The 16,405-nt window shown below is 39.5% G+C and overlaps 1 protein-coding gene across 1 annotated transcript in view; it reads right to left on the minus strand.

The window, feature by feature from the left end:
• Nucleotides 1–1,792: 1,792 nt before the first annotated feature.
• Nucleotides 1,793–16,405, minus strand: part of ANKRD55 (ankyrin repeat domain 55) — a 51,086-nt gene continuing 36,473 nt past the window's right edge. The window contains exons 10-11 of the mRNA XM_048931272.1: nucleotides 11,828–11,929; nucleotides 1,793–2,430 (exon numbers count right to left, since the gene is read on the minus strand). Coding sequence (XP_048787229.1) covers nucleotides 2,162–2,430; nucleotides 11,828–11,929 — 371 coding nt within the window. The 3' untranslated portion in view covers nucleotides 1,793–2,161. The remainder of the gene's footprint in view (nucleotides 2,431–11,827; nucleotides 11,930–16,405) is intronic.

Genomic DNA, 16,405 nt, shown 5'->3' on the forward strand with positions numbered 1-16,405 from the left:
TATCTCTTACTATCTGTTCACACAAGTTGATTGTATAGATAGGAGGCAGTGCTGCTGTATTTCTTGATTCAAGTGATTGCATCTGAGGTTCTCATTTTTTAAGGAATTTCTTTTGAAAGATAGCATTAACCTTGATCAAAAATAGTTCCTTATTCAGGTTTGTCCACACACGTTGCATTAACAATAATGTGTGTATTGCCTACAGTGACATTTAGGATTAATACAGAGGTTACTTGCTGTCATTCAGTGCTGAATGAACAATCTTTTCCTTCTTATCATTTCAGTCTTCACCAAAACCATCTTCTCTGTGCCACTGATTTTTCAGCTTTGACAGTGCCCTAAGAATTGCACTGAAATTTGAGTATTCTACAATGTTTTAATGTGACTTATGGACCACTTGCCTCTCATGTGAGGTGCCAGAGGGATGTATAAAGAGGTTGGAGCCAGAATGGAGAATTTGGGGGAAGCAGCCGATGGGCTTCCCAGGCAGAGAAATTTAGGGGCACTGGAGAGGAGTGCAGCTCAGGTAGAGGCCCTGTGGAAAGGGCACCAGTCTGCACTAGCAGCTCTGGATTTTCCAGTGAAGTTGGACTAAGGCTGGTCATGTGAAAACACGCCAGATTTTTCCTTTGACAGGGCATGCTTTTGCCATGCAGTATTTTTTCCATCTAGCCTCGGGTACTGGGTTGCCTGTCAGGCACAAACACACAAGCTTTTTACTCCTATGGATTTCAGCAAGAAGCTAGATGCGTACGTCACTTTGCTACTTTAATTTGATGTTTAGAAATAAATAAAACACCACATTATTTTTAAGTAAAAGTTCTCTTTTCTCTTTTTGTTGCTTCATAACAGCTGTTATACTTTTTGCTTTCTGGCCCATGATAACCACCAGCCATTCTGCTTACACTCATTACCTGAAGGCATTTGAAAACTGTAGCTAGAGAGACATGATTATCTCCTCGTTCATGCTAGGCTTGTCTTTTACAGTGACACAGCAAAAGAAACATTTGCACAGATAATAAAATGTTTATCTAGAGACAGACAGAAACACCACATTCTGGTTGGAGCTCTTGATACAGGACAGATTTACTAGCAACACTGATACAGAATGGGTGATAAAAGGGAACTGCCCTCCCCCTTGTGCAGCCCACACTATTCTTTCCCCAGTGGTATTTGGTTGGTCCTAACAACCTCCTTCGTAATCAGAAGTGGAGAAGCCTCCTGGGTAATAGCAGCAATATTTAGATAAGAATTCTGAGGCAAGAGAAGGCGGGTGTCTTTGCTGGCCTTTAGGACAAGACAAGCTTGTGAAATGTTTAATCAAAGACTCTTGCCATAGCTCTTGAACTAAACAGCTGCCTATTTAGATTTCCTTCAGTTTGGGGGATCAAAGCACTAAAGGGATGCCTAATAACGCAGTACCATATAATCTTTGTTTCAAGAAAACAACAGTGAGCAACTGCATTTTTGTAACCGAGGAACATTAAATATTAAAAGAAAGATGTGTCAATCTGTCAGTGCAAAGTACAGTTTTGAATAGAATGTGCTTTAGCCCTGTCTATCCCACAAGGATTTGTGTTTCATTGTACTTCTCTGGCTTGAAGAAGTCACAAACTTGAAATGTAGAAGAATGTGAATATAGAATAGTAGAATGTGAGAAATAAAGACTCAAAAAAAGTTTGTTAAAACTTCCTTTTATTTTGAGATTATTGTTTTAATCTTAAAATGCTAATTTTGATAGCACACAGCTTTGGAATCAGCATCTTTACAAAATGTAGAGAATCCCCATCAATTTGTGTTTCTTTAATTCTGAAATGTAAATCACACAGAAAATCTTATTCTTTCTTCCATTTTTCAATGGAGGGTTTAACAGTGAAGTGCTGCAACAAGATTGCATGTTATAAGGATTCCATTCACAAAATAGATTTATGGCACATTAAATACTTAGTATTCCCATAGAAATGAAAAGTATAATGAGAATGCCTATATAAATACACTGTGCAGCATTTATTATGTGCAAAGAAACATCTTTGCTATTGTTCATTTATACGCCAGCTTACAAGAGCATCATTAGCACAAATTAATGAGTTTTTACTATATACTTATCTTGTAACAAGCTGAGATATATTTCAGCTGATGTGTTTGAGGCCAATGCAATGAGTTAACTTTCAGCGTCTGGGTTGGTGAGGAATTTTTCAAGCTGTTCTGCAGGGTTGGATCTCTTTTGGCTTGGGATTGCAGGTAGGACAAGGCTTGGTTTCAGAGGCTCTCCTGATAGATTAGGCAAGAAAGAATACAGCAAATGATTGTGAGAATGTCCCCTTTTCTGAGGTCTGGAGGGTGGCACTGGTGGGAGAACAACTGCTCCAGTCCTTAGGGAATTTAAAGGCAGGGATATAAACTTCTTAGCACCCTGAGGTGGTAGATGAGCTATAGAAAAAAAAAGAAAAGAAAAAAAAAAAAAAAGAAAAAGAAAAAGAAAAGAAAAAAAGAGAACGAGAGCAGAGAAAGTGAGAAGTGGGACATTTTTACAAATAGTAGGTTTGCTTTTTCTTGTGTATATACTTAGACCTGCTTGTCTTGTGTATACTTAGACCCTGCTTTTGAAAGAAGTGATAAAAATGGATTAAAAATGCCTACGGCCTTTCAGGTCTAATCGTCAGCTGTAAAAAAGAATTCTAATATCAGGAGATTTAGTTATAAATAAGACCAAAAAAGTTCTACTGTTTACTTTTGATTAACATGGAATTCACTGTTTGAAGGATATTTGTTGTGTTCAGAGAGACGAGATATCTTTTCTTCAGAAAACAGGCTGCATGAAACAGAACTCTTTTATGGTAATATATTAGTTTTAACAAAGCTTTTGTGGGAGAATGCTTTATTTTTTTCAAGAGAAATTGCAGAAAAAAATTGTAGGGGGATGAAATGGACACTTGGGATGCTGTGTGGGTTTCTTAGGTACAGTCAGCCATGAACGTAGGACCAAATAAATATATGCTCTGCATGTCACAGGCCACAAAAGCAGCTAGTACCCTCAGCACACTTAAGACTCATACTGAAACATGAGAGCCACAGCTATTGTGTGTTTTGTGTATTACAGGAGTCATGGAAGAGGATGTGGATAAAGCATGTGTAACTTTCAACTTGCAATCAGCACTCTAACAGTGCTGTGTTTTGAACTTAACACAGTTTTATGCCTTCCCTAAATTCATGTCCTCAAGCTGCTTCATTCAGGCAACTTCTTATTTCACAAGTTCTTAAAAGGAGAATTCAAGACCTTAATAACAGACCTATTTTTCTCTACATTTGACTTTATTTTATTCTTAAGCATTTAATTTAAACATTCATTGCACCTTTGTTTTTCATTCTGACCATGTAATGAGTTTCCAACAGGAGTTAATACCATCCCTATTTTGGCTACAGTTTCTTCCTTGCTATTCTTTACATTAATATTTTCCTGATCACTGTCTCAATCCATCAGCATTTTCCTTCCATCTTCATCTGTCATACAGAGGTTATTAATGTTTGCATCTGAGATGTTCTATTTTTTGTTTCATCCTAATAGTCATAGCAGCTTCCAGGAAGTTACGGTGTTTCTCTATCTTTTTTGGTGACTTCATCCTTTGAAATAAGCCACAAATGTTTCCTAGAAGTCAGGTACTCACAGCCATTCTGTGATTGGTATCCACTGGTGTCCTGATTCTTAACATGCAGAAAGAATTTCATTATTAAGCAAAAAATGACTTTTTCAGCCTTCTTCAAAAAGATAATTTTCCTGGTGCAAGTAGAAGGAGATTCTACAGAAGTTTCATAACAATCTTGTGTAATTCCAGAGAAACTTCTGAAGTTAATAGTGATTTAAAATGTTTTAAAAGAGGTTTAAATGAACAAATTTTTATTAGAAATTACAGTCCACGTCATCAATTGGTGTGAAATGGGTAACTACTGCAGTCAGTGCACCTATGGTAAGATGGACCTTACAAGTTAATTTTAATCTTAAAATTCTTCCTAAGCAAATTAAACCTTTAATACACTTGATGAACTTACAGACAGAATAATGGATGGAGTGTCTTATGTGCTGTAAATTAAAAAGACAAGAAAACAGGACATAAGAGATTACAGATAAGCTGATGTAACTTTCCTACCTAAAAAATTTCCATGCTAGATGTTTCTCAGAAGTAAGTCTTTGAACATATGAAGTCAAACTTCTCACTGCTCATCAAGAAACGTTATAAAGATTCACTGGGACACTGGCACAGAGGTTGCAGGAGAAGTGAGAAATTATGTAATTTTAACAAGGAAGAAACACTGACTTTGCCACAAATTTTCAGAATAAGAAAAAGATGCATCCTTTCGACCTGTTGAAAAAGGCTCTTGAGGTGAGAACAGGTTTACAATGTAAAATTGCCTGGATAAATTGGAAAAATGGCAAGAAATTCAGGTAATGAAATTCAGCAAAGGAATATGCAAAACACTTTAGATAGGACATTTAAGACAAATAAATGAAAAAAAAAAAGAATCCTAAACCACCAAATCAGCAAGAAAAATGGAAATAATTAGCTAGGTAAGTAGCAGTAGCACAGCTAACAGGATGCAGTCTGTGCTCAAGTGAAAAAAATACACTGCGATATTTCAAACAGAAACTCTGAACCTTCCACGCCTCAGTAAAGAGGAAGCACAAAAGTCTTGTCATGCAAGCACTTCTGTATCTGTAGATTTATCAAGTATATAGTTAAGAAATCAGAAATTTACCTCATTGAAGATATGTCTTCAGTGGGCACTGGAAAAATTTTGCATCTACCCATTTTTGTGCTGTACACCTAGGTCACCCTGAAAGTAATGCCTCCTATTTATTTCCATATAAACTACAATGGATATAAACAGCACGATAATGCCATTTGATAGAGCATGTTTTTAGCTTCAAAACACTCATTTTCAACATAGTAACTACCATTAGCTATGCATTGTCACCTGAGATGAAAAGGAGCCTGCATGGAATGCTTGTAAAATAGATACCAGTGGAGATGCCACTGTTTCACAACTGCTGCAATCTCATCGTTGCTAGGACAATGCTGCACATGCAGCTGTTTTTCACTGGCCTGAAAAGATGGAGCTCAGAAGGCACCAAATCTGGACTATAGAGTGGGTGTGGTAGGGCAGTTCAACCAAGACTGGAAATGTGATCCACAGTCTTTACACTCGTATGGGGCCTGGCATTATCATCTTGCAAAGAAAAGTTGTCTTCTTTGGCTTGATTCTGAAAGTTCAAGCCTTCAGCTCAGTCAACTTCATGATGTAGCAATCAGAGTTGGTGTTTGTCTGAGTTTTCCAGGAAATCCAGAAGGCCCAGCCCTTTCCTAGCCCAAAAGGCAAGGCACATCTCACATCTTACATGCTGAGGCCTGTGTCTTTCTTTTCAATGGGGTATTCGTATCTTCTCACTCCTTCGACTGCTATCTTCAGTCTGGCTTGTAGTGGTGACACCACACCTCATCACTGGTAATGATGAGATCTAGGAGCCTTCAACCTTGTGTTTGTTCAATACGTACTGGCAAACTTGCATGCAGTGTTCTTTGTATTCCTGTGTAAGCATTGTCTGACCCACCACATGCAAACTTTGTGATATTCTACCACTGCCACCATCATTTCCAATGCACTGAAGCAGATATTCAGCTCCACATACAGTTCCCCAATTGTAATCTGCCGCTTTGTGTGGAGGAGCTGATCAGGATGGCTGTCAGGAATGTGGCCTTTCACACTGCTGTTGTCACTGCTATGCACAGCCCACCACCTCACTGTGCTCACATCCACTGTTTGGACTCCATAAATGTTGAGCAAATGTCAATGAATGTCAGTGGCTGCCATTTTTTTCTACATAGAGGAATTCAATGGCACTTCCATGTCAGATGCCATTCCGCTGCCATCACCCACTTGGCAACAAAATGGAATGGAATGCTGGTGAGAAAGTTCCACTGCTACTGCCACAACACCAACATCTGCCTTTGGTGTTGAGGGCCAACATAGTAAGATAGGAATTACTTTTGGAGCATTCCTTGTACACTGTAAAAGACTAAAGTTCTTACCATCTTCCCTTGTACTGTGTGCCATATGATCATGTCAGTATTTGTTATTTATTTATCAAGACTCATCAGGTATTTAATTGTGGCAAAGCAGAATCTTCACCGAGAGGATTTAATAATTTGGAAGATATTTTTCCATTTCAGACTATTTTCAGTACAGTTCAAATTTTGATTCCTTGGCAGGCAACATTGTATGTGACTTGACTGGATCTTGGCAGTTTACTTTAATTCACTGACCATATTCAAGGTTCATTCATGTTCAGAAGTTCAGAAAATGGCTTAGTTCCCCTTTATTAGAGAAAAAAAACAAAAAAGCTTTGCTTTAGTTTATATTGAATTTGCATGAGTCAGAGGTTAACACAAGATGCAAGACCATATGCTGTGTGACACATGGTAGAGTACTTTGTATTCATTGACGTTTTGGCATGAAAGCCAAATGCATAGTGAGAGGATCAGTTGTTTCCCTATGTTCAAGTATTCAATGTTTACATCTGTGTGAAAAATCTCTGGAAAGCTTTATGAACTTGATAAGCCTGTAATGGTAGGGTTAAGTAGGGTGAAAGCTTTATCTTAATTTTACCCCTATGCACTGGGTAGCCATCACAAACCCGTCTTCCTTCAATGAAGGGAAAACCAGCATCTAAACATCCATACTGCCCACCTCGTTCTACATACTACACTCAGGACCTTTGGCTTAGGATGTGCTATAGGAATTTCAGGACTAGGTCACTGATGATTTTGAAACAGTACATATTATGAGAAGTATTATTATTTGTACTGAAACACAGGCTACTGAACCCAGCACTGGAGTCCCTGAGATACAGAACCATTTAGTTGAGTCACCACACTTCCTGAAGTTATATAGAGCAAAAGCACTGGTAATTATTTGTGTTCAGAAGGCAGTCAGCTACCCAGGAATGAATGATACTAAAAGAGCTACTAATTCAGAAAGCCTTTTTCACACGGAAGACACTCTGGACCAGCTGTTGCAAATTGCAGAGACCAGAATAGCACTGTCAGGAAGGCACTGCTGAAGGATTATATGCTATCCAGAAGAAGGGATGCTCTTTGACTCTTTCCCTTTACAAACAGTGAAACATGGTGACCCTCTGTAGGGAGAAAAATGCTTCATGGAATGCTTTGCTGTTAACTTGGGAAAGAAGAAATTTCAAATAATGAAATATAAAAGTAAAAGCAGCTACTAATCCTCAGATAACATTGTTAAATGACCTGCACAAATAGATCTTCCTTTTTTTTTCTTTTGTTTTTTTTTTGCTCAACAAGTAATAACCTCACAATGGTTTCAGACCTTTCTTGCCACATGAAGAAGTGAGAGAAACAGAGAGTTCTTTTGAAATATTTCCGTATTTGCTTGGAAAATGGTTCTGGCATGGTGTGAGCAATGTGTAACTGCTTTTAAATGTGTTGTTCAGGGTCCTAGGGAGGGGTGTGTGATGAGGTAGGAAGGATGTTTGGGTGCAAAGTAAGAGATGTCAGTTCATGACAAGGCTACTCAGAAAGATATTTGAAATAACTCTTCGGCCCTGAGAACATCTGCAGTATAGGAGCTTATGGCTTAAAGTCACTGAAATCCACTGCTAATATTGTCCTACTAACTTAAATTTTAAGATGTATTTACTTAAAGGTTAAAACATCTCTTTTGTTTTCATTGTCCTTCCTTTTCTAGGAGATGTTTCTTCTTTTTATTTATTTTTGACAAGTTTCAGTTCTCTTTCTAATTTTTGCTTGCTTTATCTTTTCAGTTCCCTGGTTGTTTTTTTGTTTGTTTTTTTTTTTTTCCTCTCCACTGGTTTTGTTGCATGCTTTTAGCACACATCTACTGCAATGAAACTAGTAGAAAAACACAAATGTTTGTACTCAAACTTCATTGCTGGAGCCATTTGCCTGAATAATGTCTGTGACTGGAAAAGTAATATTTTTAGGACTGGACGGAGGGTGACTAAAATTTTGGCTCTGACATAGATATTTGGAAAGCTCCAGGATCAAATAGGTCGTTTATGTTAACAAAGAAGAAACTTAATCTATTTGAAAATAGAATCATAGAATCATGAAATCATAGAAAGGTTTGGGTTGGAAGGGACATTTAAGGTCACCTAGTTCCAACCCCCCTGCTATAGGCAGGGACACTTCCCTCTAAATCAGGTTGGTTAAAGCCCCATCCAGCTTGGCTTTGAATGCTTCCAGGGAGGGGGCATTGACAGCCTTGCTGGGCAACCTGTTCCATTGTCTTACCATCCTCTCAGTAGAATTTCTTCCTAATATCTAGTCTGAATCTACCCTCTTCCAATTTAAACCCTTTTCCCCTTGTCCTGTCTCTATATGCTCTTACAGAAAATCCCTCCCCAGCTTTCCTATAGGTTCCCCTAATCCTAATCCGTAGTACTGGAAGGCAGCTGTAAGGTCTCCTTGGAGTCTTCTCTTCTCCAGGCTCAAGAATCCCAGCTGTCTCAGCTTGTTCTCACAGGGGAAGTGCTCCAGCAACCTGATAATCTTCATGGCCCTCCTCTGGACGTGCTCCAACAGCTCAGTGTCCTTTTTGTATTGCGGGGCTATGTAACTGGATGCAGCACTCCAGGTGAGGTCTCATGAGAGCAGAATAGATGGGCTGAATCACCTCCCTCAACCTTCTGGTCATGTTTCTCCTGATGCAACCCAGGATAAGGTTGCCTTCTGCACTGCAAGCTCACACTGCTGCTCATGATGAATCTTTCATCAATCACCACTCCCAAATCCTTCTCCTCAGAGCTGCTCTCAAGCCATACTCCGCCCAGCCTGTGTCAGTACTTGAGATTGCCCTGATCTGGATGTGGGACCTTACAGCTTGCCTTGTTGAACTTCATGAGCTTGGCAGGGGGGCCCGTCTCTCCAACCTGTCCAGGTTCCTTTGGATGGCATCTCCAGTGTGTCAACTGCACCACTCAGCTTGATGTCATCTGCAAACTTGCTGAGAGTTCACCCAATCCCACTGTCCAAGTTGAAAGCAAAGGTGTTAAATAACACCAATACCAACTTTGATCCCTCAGGAATACAACTCATCACCCATTCCACTTGGACACTGAGCCATTGACAACAACTCTCTGAATGCGACCATCCAGCCAATTCCTTATCCAGAAAGTGGTCCATCCATCAAATCCATTTTTCTCCAATTTGGCAACAAGAATGTCATATGGGACAATGTGAAATGCTTTGCACAAATCCAGGCACAACTTAAATAACTTTTCTTTTATTATCTTGAATTGTTGTTTGGGCAACAGTGACACTTGTATAAATGTACTTTGTTAGTTCACTATGTGATGATTATTAACTCTAATAAGCAAATCTTATTCGCAGACCATGTTTTCTGGCACGAGACTATAACTAAAATCCCAGTTGTTTGTGTGAGTTTCTACAAAAATACCAGTGATTCCAAAACATTTTTTTAGAATTTTGCTTACAACAATATTTTGAGTAGAAGACAGAGAATGTCAGTAGAAAGCTTGAAAACAGAAAGAAAGCTTGGAGCTCAAGTTTCTGAAGCAGTTGAAAGATTTTCTTTCTACCAACGAGGCAGAAATACCACCTCAGTATTCCACAGCCTTTCTCATTTACTGTGCAGCAGCATGGGAGGATTCTGTATTTCCTGTACACAATCTGATGTTCTCTGTAAAGTTACCTCTGCTGTTTCATTTTTAGTAATGTTGTCATAATGCAGTATTGCTTCATAAGCTCAGATCACGAGAGGGAAAGGATTTTATATTTAGCTCTGAAGACTAAATGCTTTAGAATCTGGCTAATCTACAGAATGACAAATAGTAAACTACAAATCCTTATTCAAAATACACTGAGGGATTTGAACACAAGAAAGTGAGGACGTGGAGTAGTGTTTGCATGCAAAGGACATCCCAGTCCCTGGCTAGGTCCAGACTGAGACGCTCACTGAGTTTTGACACTCTGCGTGGGCTGTGGGAGCGGGGTGAGGCATTCCTTGGCCTTTGGGTAGGAGCTGGCTTCTAACTGTATTAGGAATGAGGAGCTGGCTGACACTGCAGAGGAAAAAAGGCTGCTGCTCTCTCTACTCATTTTTTTTTTTCCAATCTTTTTCTCTCCAGTGTTACAGAAGCTTTCCTGAAACCACAGTTTTTAGAATGAGAGAACTGAATGATTCCCACTCTCAAGTAAGAACTAGTCTAGTGTTCAGGACAGAGTGGGATCTGTCTTGGAAATTAAGAAGGAACTTCTATTTTGGAAACTTGATTGTCTTGATCTAATCCTCTTCTCTCAAACTTTCAATAGCAAAAGGACACAAGTGCCCATTATGATATTTTTCACACTATCTGTAGAAGGGTCACTGCTTATTTTGGCTTCTGTCTAACATTGCTAACCTTCCTATGGTGTGCGTTTATTAGGGTGTTGTCATCCATCTCTAGTGACTCTTCGCATATTGCAAATCACCTCGTTACATCATGTCCTTCCCTGGTTAAATGCTACCATAGACCAACAGGCAAATGCAACCTTTTCTGATAGTGAAAAATCCCACATTTATGAGATTTGCAGTCTCCTCTGCTCTGGAAAGCAAAGGTAGCACCCAAACTCTCCTTTCTGTTGGTACAGATCACTTCTGTTAGATGAGAACTACAAAATGAAGAGGAGAAAAGAATTGTGATCAACAGTATAAAGTCCATCTGGAAGTGAGCCAGTCAATAGTGAAATAGCCTTGGAGCTGATACAGGGGCCAGCACCGCATAAGATCTTCATTAATGGCTTGGACAATGACACAGAGTGCATCCTCAGCATGTTTGCAAGCAATAAAAAGCCCTGAGGAATGGCTGATACAGCGGGTGGAAGTGCTGCCATTCAGAGAGCCTAGATAAGCTGGAGATGTGGACTGAGAAGTGTCTTGTGATGTTCAGCAAAGTGAAATGCAAAATCCTGCCCTTGGAGATGAATGGCATCCTGCATGCAATACATGCTGGGTGGGATCAGCTGCATGGAAAGCAGCTTGTCAGAAAGGAACATGGTGTCCTGATAGACATCTAGCTGAACAAGAGCCAGCAATATGCCATTCTGGCAAAGACAGGCAACAACAACCCAGGATGTGTTAGGAATTGTAGCCTGCGGGTTGAGGGAGGTGGGGCATCCACAGCTGGAGTACACAGCTCAGTACTGGGGCTCTTGCCACCACAGAGACACAGACAAACTAGATCAAGTCCAGTGAAGGGTAATAGGGATTAAGGGACTGGAGCATCTGATATCAGAGAACAATCTGAAAGAGTGACTTTTTAGCTTTGAGAAGAGAAGGCAGCTCAGAGGAATCTTATGTAAAAGCCTGGCAGGGGGAGGTAAGGAAACGGAGCCAAACTCAGTGACATCCATGACAGGAAAAGACTCAGGGAGCACAGATTTAAATACAGGAAACTCTATTTAAACAGAAGAAGAAACTTCTTCTGGGGTGGTGAAACACTTGAAAAAGTTACCCAGAGAGATTGTGCAGTCCCATCACTGGAGATAATCAAAACCTAACTCTGTGGTCCAGAGCAATCTACTGTAGGTAACACTGCTGTGAGCAGGGGCATTGGAGTAGGGATCATCCAGTAGTGCCCTTGAGACCACCCATTCTGTATTGCTGTGAAGAAGGGGAACATGTGAGCTCCCTCAAACCCTCAGGTGCCACTTATGGAGTGAGGGTGATACTGTAGTGATACTGATCACGCAGGGTGATACTGTAGTGAAGGTTTGCATGTACTTACATCTGTGAGCACAGTGGTTGGGTATAGGAGCCAGACTGCTCCTCACAGGAGTAAGTTCTTTTATTTTGGGTTGGTCTATGGATATCTTCTGAAAATTTTTACCTGTGGAAGAAAAATATAATCTGTTATTATGTGAAAATAATTGTAAGCAATAAGATGCACAGCAGATCTCTGGTTTCTGGAAAAAAAACCAAACTTCTAGTAATTCTCAAAAACATGTAATAATAAGAAATCACCAGCAGAAAATAACTCTTTACACATTTAAATTATGACTGATTTTTTTTATAAGCTTTTCCCTTGCTCTTCTATAGTACAGTAATTGCTGTTCAAACATCCAAATTCCAGTAGCCAGATCTACATTAAGGATATTGGGAAAATAGATAAAGTGATTTTTTACACAGGCAGATAGAGATTGAATAAGGGGGAGTGTTTTTAAACAAAAGGAGAGGAGATTTAGATTAGGTGTTAGGAGGAATTTTTTTATTCATACCATGATGAGGCCCTGGCACAGGCTGCCAAGAGATGCTGTGGGTGCCCCATCCCTGGAGGTGCTCAAAGACAGGCTGGATGGGTCCCTGGGCAGCCTGAGGTGGTGGTGGGGCAGCCCTGCCTGCAGCAGGGGGCTGAAACTAGAAAATCTTTGAAGTCCTTTCCAACCCAACCAGTTCTATACAAATGGAGTTCAACTCCTAGTTGGAAAGTCAGGCTAGTGGTAGTCTACCAGCAGTAAAGATGAGCTTTGAGAGGGTTTTGCTGCAGGCGAAATATAGCAGAACTGACATAAATGGATACAGATTCTTATTAAACAATGCTTTATAGCAATTTGTTTTTATCAAGAAAAATAGATGCTGGGAAATGGAAATGTCTAGTTGTGTTTTTTTTTACTGGCTATGATTACAATGAACTCTGGTGTTGTACAAAAAGAAAATACAATGTATTAAGTGATATGGTGCATTTCACTTTATAAATGCCACATCAAATATAATAAAAAAAAAGAAGTAGGAAATCAACCTCCAAGTCAACATTTTTCCCACATCCTTTCCCTGTCTTGATCATATTCTGTGATGTCTGAGTCTCTCAAAATTTTACTTTTTGTTATTCCTAAATCTGAAGTGAGTCTTGTGAGGAGTCTCAAGCTGTCTTGGTATGCTCCTTGCCCAGCATAGCATTGCATCACAGCTCTCTGCAGAACAAGCATATGCTCTGTTGGCATGCAGAGATAAGGGAAGACAGAGAGTGGACAAGATTCTGGTCCAAAGTGGCAGCTGATAAACGTTGGATCACTCCATTGGCTCCTATGTTTAAAGTTAATGTATGCTGGGCTAATGCATGAAGAAAGTAAGTGTTAGAGATTACCTGTGTCTAACACGCTTTGTTCTCCTTTTCTCATGTTTTATTCTTTAGTTACACTTTAATACCTCTCCAAGATAATCGCCGTGTATGTAAAATTAGTAAATGTCTTTTATACAAATTGAGTCCTCTGTGCACAAATAAATAAATACATAGATAGCAGAAACTCAAGTCAGCTGCTCCCACTGGAAATTCAAGTTATATTGGTTTTATTGTGATGCTTACTCTGAGAACTAATAGCTTTTTATATATGTACTGTAACTGCCTTGATAAAGGGGAAGTTGTTTTTTCCTGTAACGGAATATGTTTATTTCATAAACAGGGATATCTGGCAGGAAAACAAAAGTACAAAGCGTAATTATGTTTTCAAAACTAATAAAGAAACCCTGTATACAAGTTCTGGCACCAATAGGAACTATTCTTCTGCTCTTCCTTCCTATATGTTCTACATGATATCTGAGAACAAAAGCTTTTCCTTCTTCAGACATCGTCTTTGTCACTGTAAGTGCATATTTATGATGGCATTTGAAATGGAAAAGAGGTTATCTCTTGATTACAAAATGCAAAATTCTTCACAGGTTGTTCTTCAATTTTAATTTTTGTTTGGATAAATTAACTACATTATCCTCTGGTTTTTTTGTTTGTTTGTTTGTTTGTTTTTTGTTTTTAAGATGCCTTCTTTTGCCCCTGTCACTTGGAATATCTTCATTTATAAATTTTTCCAATAAAAAGCAGGTGCTAGTTTTGCAAAAAGGGATAATTGCAATCCTCGCAAGTACAAAATGCTTCAGGTAGTGGATGCCAGCTCAGCCATCTGACTCATAATGTCCTCTTCCAATATTGGCAGTAGTTTTTGGTAGAATTCGTCCTTGTTCTCCTCAGCAGATAATAAGACAAACCACAATAGGTAAGTCTCACTCCTAGTCACAACAGCCGCTCCTTTGAATAAGTGTCAGGACTCAGCTACTCAGCTAGTAAATTGACTCATCTTTCATTTCCAGCAGCACAGAAAACAGAAAAAAAAGGCCTCTAGAAATTCCCATCTGTGTGTCAAGTGCCTTAGTAGCAATATGCACAAGAAAGAGCTCTGACTTTATGGCATGGTCATGCAAGACAGTTAACACTGTGTGTCAGCTGAAAAAATAATTTTTAAATTGAGTTCCCTTAGATTATTGATGCCCATGATCCTCTTCTGGATACTCCATGATTAGAAGATGATGTGGAGCCACCACAGTCTTGAGAAACAGAGTATCAAGAGTTCAGGGTCCATCAAAGACCAGATGTTGTTTTTCCCTTCAGCTAGGCCTCCTGCAGTAAAAAAGCAATGAGGAAATGTCTTTCTGGGAGAGCTGCCTGCGCAGCACTGCAGGCTGGGTGGGAGCCAGGCTTACTCTATTCCTGGTCTCTGCAATCCATATAGGCACAGCACTTACGGGTACGCTGGAGACCTGGAGGCCCTGAAGCTCATAAAAGCCCTTGTAGCTCTAATTCACAGTGAGGGAGGTAGTTTTAATTACAGGGGCAAATAGATTTAAACCACACACGAGCATGAAAAAGGGTAAGCTGTTCTTTTTATTATGAAAAAAATTTAGCCAGTATCTCAGCTGTGCAATGCACACCTGCCAAACGTTCTCTTGTTGCACTTGCTTCAGCGGAAGTCCTTCATGCTGTCTGTAGGAATCTTCATTGTTAGAAAGTTTTGTTGAAGAGAGCAGGTTACACACAGTACTAAGGTTGCAGCAGTCTCAGGCTTTTTTTCTTCAGAGGCAGATAATAAACTGCCAGAGGCCTGTTCTTTCTTTGGACATAGAAAAACAACTCCCATTGTAATAATTAGAAGGTAATTGATAGGTTTTTGCTCTCATTCATGCATACAGACTGCTCTTCCTCTATTGAATCATAGTGCAAAGCATGAAGCCCTGAGTGTTTTCTCAGTCATTTGCCTGGCTGTGTTTTTTTTGTCATAGCATGTTCATAGAAAATCATCTTTCCTTCTGTCCACTACAAGCAAGGATTTAATCATATGATATTCTACAGTCATAAGAAAAATCTATAATTGTGTATTAAATACCATGGTAGGTATTTCCCCATAAAATGTATTCATAGTCTAACTGATTTCATCAAGAAATATTCCCCATAATCATCCTCAGGTTTAGTTTATCCACCTTAAGCTCATTCCTCCTCCTGCTGAACACACAAATGTTTCATTATATTCAGGTTGTAAGGTAGCCCTGCAGGTTTTCTTGTCTTCTACATGTGAGCTGAAGCTTGCGGACCTCAGCGTAGGATGAATTATGCTGGAACATTCCTTGACAGACATGTGGAGGTTGGGGTTTGTATGGCTGAATGAACAGCTGAAGAATGTACAGTAAAAAAGTAGTTATGCCTATTAACCAGGTCTGTTTAGTTTTCAGGAACTTGGCCTGATGTTCAGGAAGTGGAACTTTTTGAATAGCTCCTTTTTATGCTGGAAAACTATTTCCAGCCTTGATTTGCACAATGTAAAATCACCTGAAGTTCTGAAATTGCCTTATCTTCTCTTACTATTAGAAAATTGAATCCAGATTTGCAATTCTACCAATCTCTTCACTTACAAGTTAGTTTGCCGTGCCACGCAGAGCTTGATGGTTACCTGACTTAACCGTGGGCTCCTCTCAGAATGGGTTTCAGTTCTGTTCTCAGCATGTTTGCTAAGAGGAGGTTAGATTGATTTGTTGTGTAATGTTTACTCCTTGTAATGATGTACTGGTAAGTTTGGCAGCTGCTCTTATTTGCTTCATTTTCAGCTGGATATTACAGTGGTTGGAAGGCATGCTAGATGTGTTTAATTTTGGCGTGTGACTAGTCTCAAAGGAAATGAAGTTCAAGAAACTGATATGTTGAAGTGGACTCCAGTGCATATAGGCCATACAGCAAGATTCATTCAAACATAGATATGAGTCAAAGTACTAAATCCCAAACCGCAGTTTCAAGCTTCCTTCAGAATTCTGATACTCTGCTTCAATTTTGCTACATTATCATTTCCAAACCACAGTATAAAAAGCATTTACTCTCCCTGTAAATTTAGCAACCTGAATTCATCCATAAGGAAACCTAAGCATAGCAGATTGAACCAATGAGTTCTCAGGGCTGGGGAATGGAAAGGGGTGACACTGTGCCCAGGAGTTAGCACATGCTTGTAGGAGGAAATGGATACACTGCAAAGTCGCCCAGCGTGGCACACCTGGG

The sequence above is a fragment of the Lagopus muta genome, chromosome Z (assembly GCF_023343835.1).
Source record: "Lagopus muta isolate bLagMut1 chromosome Z, bLagMut1 primary, whole genome shotgun sequence".
Classification (NCBI taxonomy): Eukaryota; Metazoa; Chordata; class Aves; order Galliformes; family Phasianidae; genus Lagopus; species Lagopus muta.